General features: G+C 36.7%; 1 protein-coding gene and 1 long non-coding RNA gene across 7 annotated transcripts in view; one reads left to right on the top strand and one right to left on the bottom strand.

Annotated features, from left to right (window-relative positions):
• Positions 1–20963, bottom strand: part of SS18 (SS18 subunit of BAF chromatin remodeling complex) — a 100660-nt gene that overhangs the window by 64330 nt on the left and 15367 nt on the right. For all 6 annotated transcript variants that reach the window (XM_032293151.1, XM_032293152.1, XM_032293150.1 and 3 more), the window contains 2 exons: positions 5665–5818; positions 760–981 (listed from right to left, as the gene is read on the bottom strand). In XM_032293151.1, the coding sequence (XP_032149042.1) occupies positions 760–981; positions 5665–5818 (376 nt within the window). The remainder of the gene's footprint in view (positions 1–759; positions 982–5664; positions 5819–20963) is intronic.
• LOC116561396 overlaps positions 16961–20963 on the top strand; it is a 7174-nt gene continuing 3171 nt past the window's right edge. Inside the window, exon 1 of the long non-coding RNA XR_004273411.1 lies at positions 16961–17044. This is a non-coding gene — a long non-coding RNA (uncharacterized LOC116561396). The remainder of the gene's footprint in view (positions 17045–20963) is intronic.

Genomic DNA, 20963 nt, shown 5'->3' with positions numbered 1-20963 from the left:
CTGGGTACATTTTAGTGCTTTTTAACAATCAAAATCTAGAAAATTTTATTCCAAATACATTTAACTCTATCTTGCAGTCTTAACTGTAAGACAGAATTACCACATTTTGTAACTGAAATAACGTTAAGCTAGAAATATGCCAAATGTTTTAACAGACAGTTAACAGAACAGAGCGCCACTTACTGGCTTTTAGTTATTATTCACAGAATACTTAAAAGAGAAACATAGCACAATTTCATTCTGAGATTGGTAATAAACTTTAATGGACTTATACCACTCTAAGAGTAGTAGAACAGCATCCCACTGAACATTCTAATAGCAAATTATTTTAGAATTACCTTTTAATGCTAAAACACAGCATCAGAAAACATCCATATAAATCAAGGGGAATTCATATAAATTAATACATCATTTAAACTGTAGGGCACGTGTTTATTTTCTCAACTTTCTAGCTCTAAACCAAATGTTTAGTTCTTCACTGGTCAGCTTTAAAAAACAATTCTCAACAACCCAGAACCTCAAATAAACTGTCCAAAAGACATAAAAATAAATAAGCTTAAAAAGCTAAATTTAGCAATTTAATTTGTACATATAAAAAAAGATTTAAAGTCATTTCAAACTCAACATTCCATTTTTGTGGGCATGACTGTCACTCATTTTAAACTTACATTTTTATGAATCAGCTAAGAACTTGATAATCATTTTACTTTGAAAGGCTAATACAGTATTCTAGTCAAGAAGGACATAAAGCTTAGTTACCTTGGTTTGGCTGCATATTCATATTTGGTCTGGGACCATAGTTTCCCATTGGCTGCCCTTGACTCATTGTCATCTGATTCTGTACTGGCATGCTCTGTGATGATGGCACGGAATGGTTGTAACCTCCCATGGATCCATGGCTACTTGAAGGCATATTCATGGAACTGTTTGTCATATTGAGTTGATTGGGTCCAGGTCCCTGCATAGGCATATGGTTAGGCCCTTTGAAGAAAAATGATCAGAAGCAAAATATGAAAATTAAATAGATGGTCCATACAAAAGTACCTGGAAAGTGTATTTTTTTTGCATTATTATAGTAATACCAAACAATAATTAATCAATGGCAAGGTAAATGGTTTACAGGAAAGACAGTAAATAATGCAAGGTAGTTATTCCCATTTTACAGATTAAGAAATGAATGTTTTTGAAAAGTCATGAGCACTCTGAAAATGAAGGGAGGACTGGCTTCTTTAAAAAACAGCGAAACATATCATAAGGTTGAAGTAATTAACTGTGAACATAGGCTGGGCGCAGTGGCTCATGCTTGGAATCCCAGCACTTTGGGAGGCCAAGGCAAGTGGATCACAAGGTCATGAGTTCAAGACCAGCCTGGCCAAGATGGTGAAACCCCATCTTTACTAAAAATACAAAAGTTAGGCAGGTGTGGTGGCAGGTGCCTATAATCCCAGCTACTTGGGAGGCCGAGGCAGGAGAATCACTTGAACCTGGGAGGCGGAGGTTGCAGTGAGCCAAGTTTGCGCCACGGCACTTCAGCCTGGGCAACAAGCAAGACTCTGTCTGAAAACAAAACAAAACTGTGAACATAATGAATAGATTAACAGATTGATTGACTAGAACAGAGTCTAAAAACAGACCCAAATACATGGCTGAGTAACTAGTAAGTATCAGTGAGCAATACAAAACTAATTTAGTAAATGGTGTTGTGACAACTCAGGAGCCATTTGGAAAAAAAACAAGTTGGATCACTGCCTCACTTCTTCCACTAACTAATTCTAGATGAACAGGAAACTTAAACCATAAAAGAACTTCAAAAAGGAGAATGTTAAAAATAATAATGGAAGGACTTTCTTAAGCAGGCCAGAAAACCCAGAGCTATAAAACACTTGAGAAATTATACTATATAAAATTTAAAAATCTGCACGACACAAAACTCAAAAATAATAAAAAGGTAAGAAAATGTTATTTATAAGACATATCACAGACCAAATTAATTACTTAACATATGAAGTAAAACACCACCACGAGTAAAAGGGGCAAAGGACATAATGACGGAATGCCTAGTTCACAAAAAGATTCATCAATATTAAAACATTGTTTCACTTAAAATAAGAAGGCAAATTAAAACTATGAGACCTAGCGTTCACCTTTCAGATTCTCAAAAATCAAGTTTAATCTAACTGTATTATGAAGAAAGAAGCACTTTCATCCATTGTTAAAGGAATATAAATCTTATTTATATTCCGTGGGGAATCAAGCTTATGGAATCAAGGGTGAGATCAAGCTTAAGGAAGACAAACAACAATTCAAAGGAAGTAGTTGTCCCTCAATATCTGTAGGAGGCTGGTTCCAGAGCCATCTACAGATTCCAAGATCCATAAATGCTCACTCATGTCCCTGACATAAAATGGTACAGTATTTCCATATAACTTATGTACATCCTCTCATTTACTTTAAATCCGTACATTGTATGTACTACCTAACATAACGTAAATGCTATGTAAATAGTTGTTATACTGCATTGTTTAAGGAATTATGAGCAAAAAAAGTATGTACATGTTCAGTACAGTTTTGTTTTTCCAAATATTTTCAATCCATGGATGTGAAATTCATAAATGCAGAAGTGATGGATATTACTATTTTTATACAAAGCAATTTGGCACTAACTATGAAATTTTAAAATACATATACCTTTAATGCAGCAATTACAGTTCCAGGAATTTATGCTATAGATATGCAAGTTTTTGAGTGCATGTGTAATGTCACACACACACAACATATATATGTGCATATTTATTTTTTACAGGCAAATTCATGGCAGTATAATTCACAATAACAAAAGACTTGAAGCCTACATTTCCACCATAAATGTTCAAATAAATTAAAGTTGTAAAACAGAACGTGATACAGAGACCAAAAAGAATAAGTTATCTATTTACATACAGAATAAAATAATTGTCTCCAAGATATATCTTTAAGAGAGAAAGAAAATATACATAATACTATTTAATGTGTGCTATCATTTGTATTTTTTTTTAAAGAATAAGGGGAAAAAAAGGTAAAAGAAATGTAGTACCCAGGGGCTGATGAGCAAAAAAGAAAATAGAAAAAGGTAATATAAATGCATTATTTTATACAGAGAAAATACCTCTTTTTTGAGACAGAGTTTCGCTCTTGCTGCCCAGGCTGCAGTGCAAAGGCATGATCCTACACGTCCTGGGTTCGAACAATTCTCCTGCCTCAGCCTCCCAAGTAGCTAGGATCACAGGTGTGCATCACCATGCCCAGTTAATTTTGTATTTTTAGTAGAGGTGGGGTTTTACCATGTTGGTCAGGCTGGTTTCAAACTCCTGACCTCAAGTGATCCACTCACCTCAGCCTCCCCAAGTGCTGGGATCCTGCAGGCAAGAGCCACCATGCCTGGCAAGAGAATTATCTCTTGAAGGACAACTAGAAACCAATGTCTCTCTGGAACTGTCTGGAGAGGTGGCAGCTAGGTATCCTTTGATACCCTTTGATTTTGGTCCCACAGGTATGTGTTACCTAGTTTTTAAAAAATCAATTAATATTTTTAGGCTGGGCACAGTGGCTCATACCTGCAATCCCAGCAATTTAAGAGGCCAAGGCGGATGGATCACCTGGGGTGAAGAATTTGAGAACAGCCTACCCAACATGGTGAAACCCTGTCTCTATTAAATAAACACAAAAATTAGTCATGTATGGTGGCAGGCATGTGTAATCCCAACTACTCAGGGGGCTGAGGCAGGACAATCACTTGAACTTAAGAGTCAGAGGTTGCAGTGAGCCAAGATCACACCATTGTACCCCAGCCAGGGCGACAAGAACGAAACTCTGTCTCAACAGCAAAAATTAATTTTTTAAAAAAGGAAACCTGAGACTGAAAAGTGATACAACCAAGATCAACAAGCACATAAGTGGCTCTAAAACTGAGTCTACATAATGAAATATACGTTAAAAACAAAACTGAAATAGGAAACAGCCAAGATGCAAATTTGTGTGCATAAAAAGGTTGGCTAAATGCTATAAGGAACAAATAAAGAAAATACAAGTTACTGGCCTTCCAATTTCTTCTATGCTTAACTCCCTTAACCATTGTTAGAAGAGATTCTTAACCATTGTTTTAGAAGCTCTATAGTATTCTAAACAACGTCGTAAGTGATTGATAATAATTAGCTTATAAAAGAATATAACTACTTCAGAAGGCCTTACCCAAAACCAAAATGTCATGTTAACCATAATTGTACTGCAGCTCAAATGCTTCTTTAGCCTTAAGCTTGAATGTTTTACGGGGAAGTTAGGTCAAAATCCTAATTTGAGGTGCCATCATAAAAAGTCACAAAATTCCTAACTAGCTAACCTGCACAGGCACTACCTTTGCAGTTCTAAAAATAGTGTGTCCTGGTGAATTAAATGTGGATTTGGCAAGAAACTTTCTCTTGACTACAGTATGATTATAAACTGGAAAGTACTTATGTCTTTATTCCTACCTCCATACTGGATGTGTGCCATTAGTGTTGTAAGCTTTTGCAGGAAATAGGAGACAGCCACTGAAACACCACTGCCCTCCTATAAGATCAGTCACACATCAATCTTCTATAAGCCAGGCTACCTTGCCTCTTTTACTCCGTGCGCTCTTGTTTCTTACTGCACCCATCATCCTTGGACACCAATGCTATCAATCAACACAATCAGCTAGAGAAAACAGTATCCTAAAGATGCTAATTACTAATTTTAATAATTGTTCTGTTATTTTATTTCCATTACTGCTAGGTGTATAATGCCTTCCTTTTGTTAATGAAAATAACTTTTCATTAACTTTTCTTAGAAAGTAAAAATATTCTGATACCTAACGCAGATAACATTCTACCAAAAATTATAGATATGGGTTGATATGACTGTTACAAAGAAAAAATAGTGTAAAGATACTTTCCAGATTAAAATTTCAAACCAGGAAAAGGTAACTAAATCAGCATCCAATTTCTTGAAAGATATCAACCTAGTGACCCCAAACTTAAAATTAACAAATAGAAAAGAGAACGGCTCAGTGTATAAATAATGTAAGAAAGTTTACGTTATTTTTCAGCTTTTAATTTTTGCTGTAAAATCGATTCCCATATTTATGTTATGCTATAAACATATGTATTCAAAAAATCTAGATTCGGCTTCAATAATATCAATGAGGAAATACTAAATATGATAGCATTTTAGAAACTGTTTCGTTTCTTTCCTCATGTGTTTTTCCCAGTGATACTGTTTCTGAGATCAATCAACATTTAAGTAAATAGAAACCCAGGGAAACATTATAATATCTTTTTTAAACAGACTTTAATTCTTAAGCCATGGTACAATGCCTTTTTTTCCAAAAAGCTTCTAAAGCCAACTGTATTGCAGTTTCAGACAGACTAAATTTAGCCAGTTCTGTTCATCAGAGGAATGCTGTGTGTCAGCTACATCAAAGCCCAAGGGCAGCCTGATAAACACTGAATACAGGTCACGTAGCTCTGTAGCTAACAAACTCTAAGAGAGCTTGTACTCGGGGGCATTCAAAGCAGTTTTGTCATCAACAATCTAGTATCCCTTGAGCTCCCATGTCGTTTCAGTTGCTAAGCAACTCTGGTGTTAATGTCTTAGAGGAGAAAAACTTACCAGGCATCTGGCCGTTCATCTGGTTCTGCATGTGTGGTGCAGGAGGACCCCCACCTACCATTCCATCTGAAGGCATGTTGTGAGAGCGTGGAGGGGGGGGAGGGCCACTCTGATTCATCCCTCCAGGACCCATAGGCATATTCTGTGTGGGTGGCTGAAAGAAGACAGTTTAGTAAAACAAGAGAAACAGACTAATATATTAAAGACACATAGGGTAAAACATTTGCCTGTGTTACTAAATTGCATAAGAACAAAAACACAAATGCATTTGAAATTCTCCTAATGCATTTTCATCATGAACATATTAACATCAGAGTAATATCCCCCAAAACTTTAAACCATATTTACTTTATAAAATCTCAATAGTAAAAATTAAAATGTTAATTTGCTATACAAAAAAATTATCATTTATTTATATATTAAGCATGTCTAATGTGTCTACTGTTATCTAAATTACATGAAAAAAATTAAGTGTCCTTTCATTATTGATGTATTAGACATATTTATTGTTAATGATGGATTTTACCTAAAAATGTACAGTAACAAAAAATGATGAAAGGACTCTTAAGTCCCAAGATGTGGCATATTTTACACTATTTCGGGGTGGGGGATAGTGGCAGCAGTGGAATGTTTTAAAACATGAAGACAACAGTTCAACATTTTTGTGCCAACTACTGCTATAGATTGGAAACATTACTGATGGTCTCCACGGGTACAGAGACAGCTGCCTCAAAAGGATGCCTTTGGCAAATTTCCTAATGAAATTTTGAAGAAAACCACTGACTAACCTTCAGAGTTCACAAAAGGGTGAAAGGAAAAACATAGATATAAGGTGGTCTGCAACACCTGGCTCCCTTCTTGGGGATATTTTGGTGGAGAAGGCAAATGGTTAGTTTCATTCCAAACCCCCATTTTTAATCCTGTAGGAGGAGAGGGAGGCATTATTCTTTAGGAATCTATTTCTGCCTTCTTTCTGTATTTTGATGTTCTAAATGTAATGTCCATTTCTGTAATATCAGTTGTTCTCTTTCTTCTACACTTAAAAATGGCCAGTCAGTTATTGTATGCCTTTCCATTTTGTGAACACGATTCTCTTTGGCACATTTTAACAGACATACGTTGTTCTTTGGCCATCACATTTAAATATTCAAACCTCCAAACAGTTAATAATCATTAACATTTACAGAAATAATCAAGTCTACTCTAACAGTACACATTTTAAAATCAGAATTTTAATTTCATCACTACTAAATCCAGATAACGGCTCTTTATAATTTTCTCTTAAATCCTCGTATTATTTCTCCAGCTTGTATTCTTTAAATGGTTAATAACCTTATTCATTTTTCACCAAAAAAAAAAAAAAAAAACCAAAAAATCAAATACCAAACACCTTTGAGTCACATTATCTTACTTTTAATCATCCTTATGTATCATCCTTCAAGCCTGGCTACCTTCCTCTGTCTGAAAACAGAAATCCTTCTTTCTATATTCTTGTCAAAATTTTCTGTTAAAAATTCACTTTCTCACTTTTTTTTTTTTTTTTTTTTTGAGATGGAGTCTCGCTCTGTCACTAGGCTGGTGTGCAGTGGCACGATCTTGGCTCGCTGCAACCTCCGCCTCCTGGATTCAAGCCATTCTCCTGCTTCAGCCTCCCAAGTAGCTGAGACTACAGGCACACACAACCATGGCCAGCTAATTTTTGTATTTTTAATAGAGATGGGGTTTCATCATGTTGGACAGGATAGTCTCAATCTCTTGACCTCATGATCTGCCCACCTCGGTCTCCCAAAGTGCTGGGATTACGGGCGTGAGCCACCAAGCCCGGCCTCATGTTCTCACTCTTAATAGTGACGTCATTTCTGGTAATTCACCTAATAAAACATCATTAGTTAGTGTTAACACCCTGCTAGAAGAATTTATATCAAACTAACCCTCTGTAAAGTCTAGACAAAAAGTAAAAACTGTTTGAAAGAACTGAAGAGTGACTTATACAAAGAGGAACAAAAGGAGTTACAACTCTTGAAAGAAGGAAAGCATATAAGACCAGCTCCACATTTAAGAAAACTAGTAGAAATAGCAGTTAGGAGGCTAAAGAGCCCAGCAGAGATTCCAGCTGCTGCTCACTACTACTATGGAGACAAAGATAGGAGCTAGGTAGGCCCCACCAAGTTAGAAGAGCCTTCATAAATAACTCCAGTTCTCTGTTGAGACTACAGAAGGGCCAGCCACTCCTTAGAATAAGGTCAAAATTGAAATAGATCAGCCCTAAAAAGTCTTATAATCAACCATTAATAGATTCAAGGTAACCTCCTAGTACTATACATACCAAAGGAAAACTTAATTCTCTTTGGAGCAAAATAACAAACCAGAGCTTCTATAATTGTTCGACCACAATGTCTGACTGCAAGGCTTTCTAAAAAAACAAAAATAAATGACCAACACCCACTACAATAGCTGCAGTTAACATAAAAATTAAAACTACAGAAAATAACAAGTGTTGGCAAGAATGTATAGAAACTGCAACTCTCATATATGCTAGTGGAAATGTAAAAGGGTACAGCCACTGTGGAAAAGAGTTTGACAATTCCTCAAGAACTTAAAGAGTTACCATATGACCTAGCAACTCCATTCCTGGTATACACTGAAAAGAACGGAAAACACACACTCACACAACATTTCTACACAAATGTTCACAGTGGCATTAGTCACAATAGTTAAAAACTGGAAAAAACTAAAATGTCCACCCACTGATGAATGGATAAACAAAATGTGGCATACGAATACAATGCAATATTATTCAGCCACAAAGAAGAAATATTACATGCTACAACATGGATGAACATTCAAAACATTATGCCAAGTGAAATAAGATAGACACATATGGCCACATACACTGTATGACTCTATTTATAAAAAATGTTTGTTCAGACTAGGTAAATTCAGAGAGAGAGAGTAGATTTGCTGTTGCCAGGGTATGGGCAGAGGGGCAGAACTGAGATTCACTGCCCACAGTTTTCACTTTATTAGGGTAGTGAAAACATTCTGAAATTAGATAGTTATGATGCTTATATAACTGTGAATACACTAAAAGCCACTGAATTGTGTTCTTTAAAATGGTTATAATGGTAAATTTTATTTTTTTTCTTTTTTTTTTGGGACGGAGTTTCGCTCTTGTTACCCAGGCTGGAGTGCAATGGCGCGATCTCGGCTCATCGCAACCTCCGCCTCCTGGGTTCGGGCAATTCTCCTGCCTCAGCCTCCTGAGTAGCTGGGATTACAGGCACGCGCCACCATGCCCAGCTAATTTTTTGTATTTTTTAGTAGAGACGGGGTTTCACCGTGTTGACCAGGATGGTCTCGATCTCTTGACCTCGTGATCCGCCCACCTCAGCCTCCCAAAGTGCTGGGATTACAGGCTTGAGCCACCGCGCCCGGCCAGTAAATTTTATATAAACAGTATCTCAATTAAAATTTTTCATCAGAAACGATGGAAAATGAAAATAAAAAAATGGAATTTCTGAAGTGTTAAGGAAAAAAAAAAATCAACCAACCAGCCTAGAATTCTACACTAAGAAAAACATACCTTCTAACATGAAGATAAAATAAAAAAAGGTTTAGTTGAACAAAAGTTAGGCAAACACTTGTTATAAGAGAACAAAATATATACTGTATCAAGCTAAAAGAAAATGGCCCCACATGGAAACACAAAACTGGACGAGTTACTTAGAGGAAAAGACAAATAAGAACATGTGAACAAATATAAATTAAGATTAGCATTTAAAATAACAGTAACAATGACTCTACTGGTTTAAACAAATGTAAAAAATGATAAAGTATAGGACAAGACTAACACAAAAGACAATAGGCTAGGCCAGGCAAGGTGGGTCATACCTGTAACTCCAGCACTTTGGGGAGGCCGAGGTGGGCAAATTACTTGAGACTAGGATATTAAGACCAGGCCAACATGATGAAACCCAATTTCTACTAAAAATACAAAAATTAGCAGGCGTGGTGGTGGGCACCTGTAATCCCAGCTACTTGGGAGGCTGAGGCAGGAGAATTGCTTGAGCCCAGAAGGCAGAGGTTATAGTGAGCTGAGATCACACCACTGCACTCCAGCCTGGGCAACAAAGCAAGCCTCTGTATTATTAAAAAAAAAAAAAAAAAAAAAAAAAAAAGATAGTAGGGTAAATGAAATCAAACTGTTATAAGGTTCTTGCATTTTTCAACAAGCGTTAAAATTATAAATTTAGACTAGAACCTAATAAACTAGCATTTTACTATTTTAATGAAGAATATTTTAATCTCTAGGACAACTACTTAAAAATACATGCACACACATTAAAGATGTATACTGTAAAATTACATGTAAAATCAAATAGAAAAAAATAATGCTTGATTAAAGAAAGTCAAGTAAGGAACAAATAGAAAACAAATATCTGCCTTGTAAGACATAAATCCTACTATATCATGTTCTACATTAAATGTAAATGGACCCTTCACTCTAATTAAATAACAAATACATTAGACTAGATTTCAAAACACACAACTATATTCTGTGTACAACAGAACTACTTTAAATTCAAGGCAACAGATATATTAAAAAAAATAAATGGAAAAAGGTATCACACAAATACTAATTAAAAGCATGATGATGTTGCCACGTTAATATTAAACAGGCGGCTTAAATTATTAGGTATAAAGAGAGATGCTTTGTTATGATAAAAGGTAAGTTCAACAGGAATGTTTAACAACCATAAATTTGTATACAACTCATAGCACGGCTTCAAATATCTATAAAGCAAAAAAAAAAATCTATAAAGCAAAACTTGACAAACTAAAAGGAAAAACAAAATAATCCAAAATAATGGTTGGCGATTTTAAGATATTTCTCTGAGTAATTTATAGAAGAAAAAAATCCTACGAATACAAAAAATTTGACATCATTAGTAACCAATTTGTTTCATCTAATTCGTATGTGTAGAATCCAACAACTTTTCAATACACATTCTTCTCAAGTACTCAAGGAATGTTGACTGAACAGAATCATATACTAGGTCACAAGGCAAGTTAATAAATATCAAAAGATTGAAACCATATAAAGTATACTTTCTGAGCACAGTGGAATTAAACTAGCAATCAGTAAAAAAATTATTCATCAAGGAAGAAATCATAATGGAAATTTTAAAATATTTTTAATTAATAAAATGTAATATCAAAATTTGTGAGATGCAGTTTAAGCTACGCTTACAGGACAATTTATAGCTTTAAAATGTATATTTAAAAGAAGGAAAGCTGAAAACACTATCATCATCTACTGTCAGTAGCTAGAAAAAAACTGGCAAATCAACACAAAGTAGTACAAAAGATGTAACATAAACAAGAACAAAACTCAATGAAATAAAAGCACTAAGAGAAAATTAAGCCAAAAGCTGGCTGTTTGAGAGCTTAGCAGAAATAATCAAGAAAAAAGACAGAAATTACATTTTAGAAAAATTAAAATGGGGGGCATCAGTATGTATGCTATAGACAGTAAAAGGAAAGAGAACATTAATATAAGCAGTAAAGGGAAAATAAGGAGATATTAAGAACAACTTTATGACAATGTATTTAATAATTTATATAAAATGGATAACTTCTTTGAAAAACATAGCTTATAGAAACTGACACGGGAAATAGAAAATTGGAACAATTCTCTGTTAGAGAAACTGAATCCATCATTTACAATCTTCCCTGAAGTAATCTCCTGACTCAGATGGCTTCAATAGGGAATTCTTCTAAATCATTAAAGAATAAATAATACCTCACATCAATTTTTTTTGTTCCAGAGAACAAGAAGAAGGGGGCCAGTTTTCAATTCTTTATGAAGCTGCCGAAACCTGACAAGGACACGAGGAAAATGACAGGCCAAAACATCTCTCATGAATACAGGCACAAAAATGTTAAACAAGACTTTAGCAAATCAAATGCAGACTTCTTAAAAAGATCATACATTATAACCAATGAAATTTATTACAGAAATGTAAGCTGATTTAACTTTTGAAAATTAATCAACATAATTCACCAAATCATCAAAGTTCTTTTTCAGAGTCAAGTATCTCAAACTATGGTAACACCCTTGTCAGCAAAGAACACAAAATATTTTTAAAATGCTGGGGCAGATCTGAAAAAGAATTTATAGAAATTCTAGAAATAGAAAAACATATATTAAGAGCTCAAGGTATAGGTATAACTGACATAGGCCCAGTGAAAAGTGAACTGGAAAACTGGTCAGAAAAAAACATACCTAGAATGATAAATGGTTGGAAAGTCTGGAGGAATTAAGAAATATAAAGATACAGTTACAAGGTCTAGTCTAAGTTTAACTGGAGTGTTGTGGAAGAATTATTTGCTTGAAGAGATAATAACTGAAAAAGCCCAAAACTGATGAAAGACATCAACCTACAGATTTCAGAAATCCCAACAAGACACCAAGCAGGATAACTAAAAAGAAATCTTCCAAACTCTAACTATAATGTGACAAAAAATAATTTTTTAATTAAAAAAAAATTCACACCTAAACATAGTAAAACTGCTGAAAATTCTAGATAAAACTCTTAAATGCAGTCAAATAAGCAGATTACCTTCAAAATATCAACCATTACATTGATAGTTGAATTTTCAATACATACAAGCCAGAATACAATGCAAGGATAAATGTAATGTGCTAACAGTAAACAACAACTAACCTAAGATCTGTCCTTGGAAAATACCTTTTAAGAATCATGGTCAGCTGGGTGTGGTGGCTCATGCCTATAATCCCAGAACTTTGGGAGGCCAAGGCAGAAGAATCACTTGAGGCCAGGAGTTTAAGGCCAGCCCGGGCAATAATAAGATCCTATTTCTACAAAAAACACAAAAATTAGCCAGGCATGATGGTATGTGACTGTGGTCCCAGCTTCTCAAGAGGCTGTGGCAGGAAGACTTCTTGAGCCCAGAAGTTTGAAGCTGCAGTGAGCTATGATCATGCCACTGCACTTCAGCCTGGATGACAGAGCGAAACACTGTCTCCAGAGGGGGGAAAAAAAGAATGATGGTGAAATAAAGGCATTTTCAGACCAAAACAAAACAAAAATAATGAAGGTCTGTCTTACCAGCAAACCAGTGCTAAAGGAAATAGGAATGTTCTTTAGGAGGTCAAAAAAAGTGATCTAAGGTAGAAGGTCATAAATGAAGGGAGAAACAGCATCAGAAATGGTAAGTAACTATGCAGATGAATCTAATGAATACTAACTTCAAAAAAACAGTAATAACAATCAGTTGTGGGTAAACATATAGAGATTTAAAATACATGCCAACAACAATGAAAAAATTATTGAGGGAAGGAACAGAAATAAAGTATTTGATGGTTCTGTGATTGGGATGTACCTTATAATCTACACAGTAACCACCAGAAAAATAATAAATATACAAGATTCCCCAATCAGAAAGTAAAAAAAGGAATAAGGAAATTAATTATTGGCCAGGTACAGTGGCTCACACCTGTAATCCCAGCACTTTGGGAGACCAAGGCAGGTGGCTCACTTGAGCTCAGGAGTTCGAGACTAGCCTGGGCAACGTGGTGAAAGCAAACTAAAAATAAAAAAATTTGTTGGGTGTGGTGGTGAGTGACTGTAGTCCCAGCTACTTGGGGGGCTGAGGCAAGAGGATGGCTTGAGCCTGGGATATTGAGACTGCAGTGAGCCAAGATCATGCCACTGCACTCCAGCCTGGGTGACAAAGCAAGATCCTGTTTCAAAAAATAAAAATAAAAAACAATGATTTATAAAGAAGGCAAAAAAGAACAGGAAAATGCATAGATAACATGACACAGAGTGCACTGTGTGAGGGTGGGTTTAAATTAAGATATGTAAGTAATTACACTCAATATAAATGGATTGTAAGTTCCAGTGAAAAGACAAAGATAGCTAGACTGAGCTTTTTTTTTTTTTTTGAGACAGAGTTTTGCTCTTGTTGCCCAGGCTGGAGTGCTGGAGTGCTGGAGTGCAATGGCACGATCTCAGCTCACCGCAACCTCCGCCTCCTGGGTTCAAGCCATTTTCCTGCCCCAGCCTCCCAAGTAACTGGGATTACAGGTGCCTGCCAGCATGCCCAACTAATTTTTGTATTTTTTTTTTTTTTTTTTTTTTTTTGAGACGGAGTTTCACTCATGTTACCCAGGCTGGAGTGCAATGGCGCGATCTCGGCTCACCGCAACCTCCGCCTCCTGGGTTCAGGCAATTCTCCTGCCTCAGCCTCCTGAGTAGCTGGGATTACAGGCACGCACCACCATGCCCAGTTAATTTTTTGTATTTTTGGTAGAGACGGGGTTTCACCATGTTGGCCAGGATGGTCTCGATCTCTCGACCTCGTGATCCACCCGCCTCGGCCTCCCAAAGTGCTGGGATTACAGGCGTGAGCCACCGCGCCCGGCTAATTTTTGTATTTTTAATAGAGACGGGGTTTCACCATGTTGGTCAAGCTGGTCTGGAACTCCTGAGCTCGTGATCTGCCTGCCTCGGCCTCCCAAAGTGCTGGGATTATAGGAGTGAGCCACCTCGCCCAGCCAGCTAGACTTCAGTTTTTAAAAACAACTATATCCTACTCATAATATCATATCTCTAACAGAAAGGAGGAGAATACCATGCAACACCAAAGAAAGCTTATTTAGCTATACTAATATCAGACAAAGTAGACTTTAAAAGCATGACTAGAGGTAAGAAGAGATACTTCATAATGATGTTACAAAGAACCAAAAGGCTGTAACATTTCTAAATGTATAGGTACACTAACAATACCTCCAAATGTACTAATCAAAAACTTAGAAGAACTACAAGGAAAACCAGTCAATCCACAATTTGACCAGTATATTTTAAACACACAATTCTCAGTAATTGATAAAACAAACAAACAAACAAACATTACAACGGCTAAAAAAAAAAAAAAAAAAAATCAGTAAGGCTACAGAGGATTCAAACAAGATTAACACACTTAACCTAACCTAACAGACATATATAGAACTCTGCACTCAGTGGCTAAACAATACATATTATTTTAAAATACACATGAAACATTTGTAAAAGCTGACCATATGCTGGACCCTAAAACAAATCTCAAGGAATTCCAAAGAACTCAAACCGTAAAATGTTATTTAACCACGATGCAATAAAGCCAGAAATCAAGAAAACAAAATTCTAACGTTTGGAAATTAAGAAATATATTTTTATCAACCAATGCATTAAAAAATAATTATGAAAATGAGAAAACATATGGAATTAAATAAATATGAATATACTACATATCAGAACTATAGAGGAAAACTTATGCCCATTTTAAATGCATATATTAGAAAGCTGAAAATTGATGAAAGAGGCATTCATCTAAAACTGAAAAAAATAGCAAAATACATCAAAAGAAAGTAAAATGAAGATAATCGTAAACATCAGAAATTAATCATAAACAAAACCATACAATGAGGTGCCCAAAAGCAAAACTATTGCGATAATAATACTAAGATGATGTTTGCCTTTTTGCTAAGTTCACAAATGCAACAGTGGATATACTGCTGGAACCCCATTATGAATCAAGGCAATGACATCAAACTATTATTAGTCAATGTATTACTGACTGCCACACACTTGCAGTTGAAGAAAGAAAAAGACAGTTGCACTAAAAAATGTGCTTCAGGAAGCAGTAAAAATTATTTAGTAAATTCTTCATGTCTTGAAAATAAATATCCAGTGACAAAAAGGGAAAACACCAAACATCTGTCACAAAGTAAAATAATCAAGAAAAAGCAGTTTGTGATTGAGTTGCTAGCTGAACTAGGCACCTTTTTCATAGAACACCATTTTTACTTGAAAGAACAACTGTTAACTATATGTATCAAGGCATAGGTATTTGGCAGACATTTTCTCAAAAACAAACATAGTGAGCAAGAAAAGCAACTGATAACATTTGTTGCCAAGATCAAATTTGAATTTTCAAGCAAGAATTTGGAATGTGCAAACAGATCTACTACCTTAAGCCTGACAGCATCCCCATACTTAGGTACTTCTTCTGATGAGATTAGAGGTGATTTTAACCAAGGTACTCTTTGGTATCACACAATAAAATATGCTAATATTTGGAAGAATTGTTTAACTCAGTAGACTTAACTTTCCAAATCACCAAAGCATGATGTTACAAAATTATACATGAGCAAAAGATTCCAAGACCAATAGGCTTAAATGTACCAGAGCAAGAAATATGCAATCATATAATTTAAGATTCCACACTGCAACTACCCTTAAAACAAAAACAAAAACAAAAACTTACTAAGATCTGCTGTAATATCAAACAAGGTTATCCACAAAAATCTGAAAAAGCTATTAAAATATTCTTCCTCTTTCTAACTGTATACATATCTGTGTGAGACTATACTTTCTTCTACTACTACAACCAAAACATACTACAATAGACTGAATGCAGAAGTAGATGTGAATATATAATGTCTTCTTTTAAGGCAGGCATTTAACAAAAACTTGAAAAAAATGTAAAATGATGCCATTCATCTATTTTTCCTTTTATGTTATTTATATTAACATGAAGTAATTTTATTTTTAACAAACTAATTTTAATTTCTCAGCTTCAATTTCACAACTGAGAAAACCTTATAATTTATATTAACAATATAACCTACATCAAGCTCTTTTAAGTCCTCAATATTTTTAAGAATGTAATGGGGTTCTGAGACCAAGAAGTTTCAAAAATGCTGCAACAGAGAACAATCAAAGCCAAAAGTTGATTCTTTGAAAATAATTTAAAAAGCCATAACATCTGGCAAGAGTGATCAAAAAATATTTAAAGCAGAAATCACAAAAAATGACATTAAAAAGAAAAAAGAAAATTATCACTACTGATACTGTTCACATTAGGAAAATAAGATTATTTCAAGGTTTTACTTTATTTTCATGCTAATGAATGTTCAAATTTATTAAAATGCTAAAAACCACAACTTACCAAAATAGGCAATTTATAAAATATAGAATAAATAGTCTTATTAACAATTAAAGAAATAATTAAAACTTCCTTGCAAAGGAAGATTCAGATGGCTTTTCTAGAGAATTATACCAATCATTTAAGGAAGAAATAGAAATATTATGTAAATTCTTCTGATTAAAAAAAAGTAGAAAAATTCTCCAGCTCCTTTTATAAAGCCAGCATAACCTTAAAATAAAAACCAAACAAAGGCATTGTAAGAAAGTAAAATTGCAGATCAATTATGCCAACGAACAAAGATGCAAAAATTCTGACCAAAATTTTAACTGAATATAGCAATTTCTTTAAAAATACCATGACCAAATGAGTCATCAAAAAGTAGGTTGCGGGGCGGGAGGATCCAAGATGGCCGTTTAGGAACAGCTCAGGATTGCAGCTCTCAGTGAAAGCGCAGATGGTGAGTGGATGCGCATTTTTATTGCCCACAGACTAGGCAATTCCCAGACATAGGAGCTCCACAGGTCGCCAGCGAGGCTGTTTCCGCCAGTGCAGCTGTGCCAGCCGGCCCGCTGCTTTGCCCCGCGCAGCTGCTTTGTCAGCGCCCTGGAGCAGCGGTTCTCTGTACAAAATACACCAGTCCGGGTGCCCTTTTGGCTGGCGATTGGAGCCACGGGAACTCGCCCATTCATCTGTTTAAAAAGGGGACTGAGCAGGGAGCCAGGAAAGTAGATTCCAGGACAAAAAAAGCACCACAAATCTCAGTGCCGCTGTTTAAGCCAGCACAGTGAGTTGACACACGGGAAAAAACACACACCGCGGTGCCTCAACAGGTGACAGGAACACCAACTTAAAAAAAAAAAAAAAGCTCTGAGGCAGGGAGCCAGACAATCAGGATCGGCTGGTCCCACCTCCACAAAAGAATAGCAACCAGAAACTCTCTGGATTGAGAGTTTCACAGCAAGCGTAGCTGAACCCAGAACAGTCCAGCTCTGTAGGGGAGGGGAGTCCGACATTACCGAGGCAGCCGGCCACTACGGAGGTAGTCAGCCAATGCTGAGGCAGCTCACCGTTGCCAAGGCAACCCGCCATTGCTGAGGCAGCCCACCATTGCCAAGGCAACCCGCCACTGCAGAGAGGCTCCGCCTTAACAGAGGCGGGCCACCATCGCCAAAGCAGTTCTAACTACACCCCTATAAACAGGACTGCAGGGAAGTTCACTTGGCAGCTGGGCGGAGCCCACAGCAGCTCAGCAAAGCCTCTACAGGCAGACAGTGACTAGGCTGCCTCCTTGCTGGACAGGGCAGCTCTGAAGGAAAAAAAAAAAAGAGAAGGCAGCAGCATAACGGAAACTCATAAAGCCCTATATCCCTGGGACAGAACACCTGGGAACAAAAAGCAGTTTATGAGTTCTGCTGCAGCAGACCTAAACGTACCTGCCCAGCAGCTCTGAATGAACAACAGAGCTCACAGCTCAGCATTTGAGCTCCTATAAAGAAGAGACCGTCTCCTCAAGCAGCTCCCTGACCTCTATATATCCAAAGAGCCACCTCATGAAGGACAGATCAGATTGACACTAGGCGGGTCTCCTTCTGGGACAAAGATAGCAGAAGAAGAAAACTGGTAACAACCCTTACTGTTCAGCAGCTGCTGCAGGTGAACCCCAGGCAAGCAGGGCCTGGAGTGGACCTCAGCAGACCTACAGCAGAGGGGCCAGACTGTCAGAAGGAAAACCAAGAAACAGAAATAACCTCATCATCAACAAACAGAACGTCAATCTGAAAGATTTGAGACCCAATCTGAAAGCCAGCAACTACAAAGTCGATGGGTGGATAAATCCTTAAAGATGGGAAGAAACCAGCGCAAAAAGGATGAAAACACCCGAAACCAGAACACTTCTCCTCCTACAAGGGATCACAACTCCTCACCAGCAAGGGAACAAGGTTGGATGGAGAACGAGTGTGATGAAATGACAGAATCAGACTTCAGAAGGTGGGTAGTAAGAAACTTCTGTGAACTTAAAGAACATGTTCTAACCAAATGCAAAAAAACTAAGAACCTTGAAAAAAGATTTGACGAAATGCTAATGAGAATGGACAAAATAGAAAGGAATATAAGTGAATTGATGGAGCTAAAAAACGCAACACGAGAACTTCACGAAGCATGCACAAGTATCAACAGCCGAATTGACCAAGCAGAAGAAAGGATATCAGAGGTCGAAGATCAACTCAATGAAATAAAACGGGAAAGCAAGACTGGAGAAAAAAGGGTAAAAAGGAATGAACAAAGTCTCCAAGAAATGTGGGACCATGTGAAAAGACCTAATCTACTTTTGATAGGCGTACCCGAATGCGACGAAGAGAATGAATCCAAGCTGGAAAATACTCTTCAGGATATTATCCAGGAAAACTTCCCCAACCTAGCAAGGCAGGCAAACATTCAAGTCCAGGAAATACAGAGAGCACCACAAAGATATTCGTCAAGAAGAGCAACCCCAAGGCACATAATCGTCAGATTCACCAGGGTTGAAATGAAGGAGAAAATACTAAGGGCAGCCAGAGAGAAAGGTCGGGTTACCCACAAAGGGAAGCCCGTCAGACTCACAGCAGAAACCCTACAAGCCAGAAGAGAGTGGGGGCCAATATTCAACATCCTTAAAGAAAAGAATTTCAACCCAGAATCTCCTATCCAGCCAAACTAAGCTTCATAAGTGAAGGAAAAATAAAATCCTTGGTGAACATGCAAGTACTCAGAGATTTCATCACCACCAGGCCAGCTTTACAAGAGCTCCTGAAAGAGGCTCTACACATAATAAAGGAACAACAAGTACCAGCCACTCCAAAAACATGCCAAAAGGTAAACAGAATCAACACAATGATGAATCTGCATCAACCAAAGGGCAAAACACCCAGCTAGCACCAAAATGGCAGTATCAAATTCACACATAACAATATTAACCCTAAATGTAAATGGACTAAATGCCCCAATCAAAAGACACAGACTGGCAAATTGGATAAAAAGCCAAAACCCATCAGTGTGCTGTATCCAGGAAACCCATCTCACATGCAAGGATACACAAAGGCTCAAAATAAAGGGATGGAGGAAGATTTACCAAGCAAATGGAGAGCAAAAAAAAAGCAGGAGTTGCAATTCTCATCTCTGATAAATTAGACTTTAAAGCAACAAAGATCATAAGAGACAAAGAGGGACATTACATAATGGTAAAAGGATCAATGCAACAAGAAGAGTTAACGATCCTAAATATATACGCACCCAACACAGGAGCACCCAGATACATAAGGCAAGTTCTTAACGACTTACAAAGAGACTTAGATTCCCACACAATAATAGTGGGAGACTTTAACACCCCATTGTCAATATTAGACAGATCAACAGGACAGAAAATTAACAAGGATATTCAGGACTTGAACTCAGACCTGGACCAAGCAAACTTAATAGACATTTACAGAACTCTCCACCCCAAATCCACAGAATATACATTTTCTCAGCACCACATTGCACCTACTCTAAAATTGACCACATAATTGGACATAAATCACTCCTCAGCAAATGCAAAAGAATGGAAATCGTAACAAACAGTCTCTCAGACCACAGTGCAATCAAGTTAGAACTCAGAATTCAAAAACTAACCCAGAACTGCACAGCTTCATGGAAACTGAACCACCTGCTCTTGAATGTTGACTGGATAAACAATGAAATGAAGACAGAAATAAAGATGTTCTTCGAAACCAATGAGAATGAAGACACAACATACCAGAATGTCTGGGACATATTTAAAGCAGTCTCTAGAGGAAAATATATAGCAATAAGTGCCCACATGAGAAGCAAGGGGAGATCAAAAATTGACACCCTATCGTCAAAACTGAAAGAGCTAGAGGAGCAAGATCAAAAAACCTCAAAGTCTAGCAGAAGACAAGAAAGAGCTAAGATCAGATAAGAACTGAAGGAGATAGAGACACAAAAAACCCTTCAAAAAATCAATAAATCCAGGAGCTGGTTTTTCGAAAAGATCAACAAAATAGACCACTAGCCAGATTAATAAAAAAGAAAAGAGAGAATAACCAAATTGATGCAATAAAAAACGATAAAGGGGATAACACCACAGATTCCACAGAAATTCAAACCATCATCAGAGATTATTACAAACAACTCTATGCACATAAATCAGTAAACCTGGAAGAAATGGATAAATTCCTGGACACTTGCCTCCTGCCAAGCCTAAACCAGGAAGAAGCCGAAACCCTGAACAGACCCATAACAAGGTCTGAAGTTGAGGCAGCAAT

This window comes from Sapajus apella, unplaced genomic scaffold, assembly GCF_009761245.1.
Source record: "Sapajus apella isolate SASKATOON/1434 unplaced genomic scaffold, GSC_monkey_1.0 scaffold29, whole genome shotgun sequence".
Lineage (NCBI taxonomy): Eukaryota > Metazoa > Chordata > Mammalia > Primates > Cebidae > Sapajus > Sapajus apella.
Note: the sequence above shows the minus strand (reverse complement) of the source record. Positions and strands in the feature narration are given on the sequence as shown.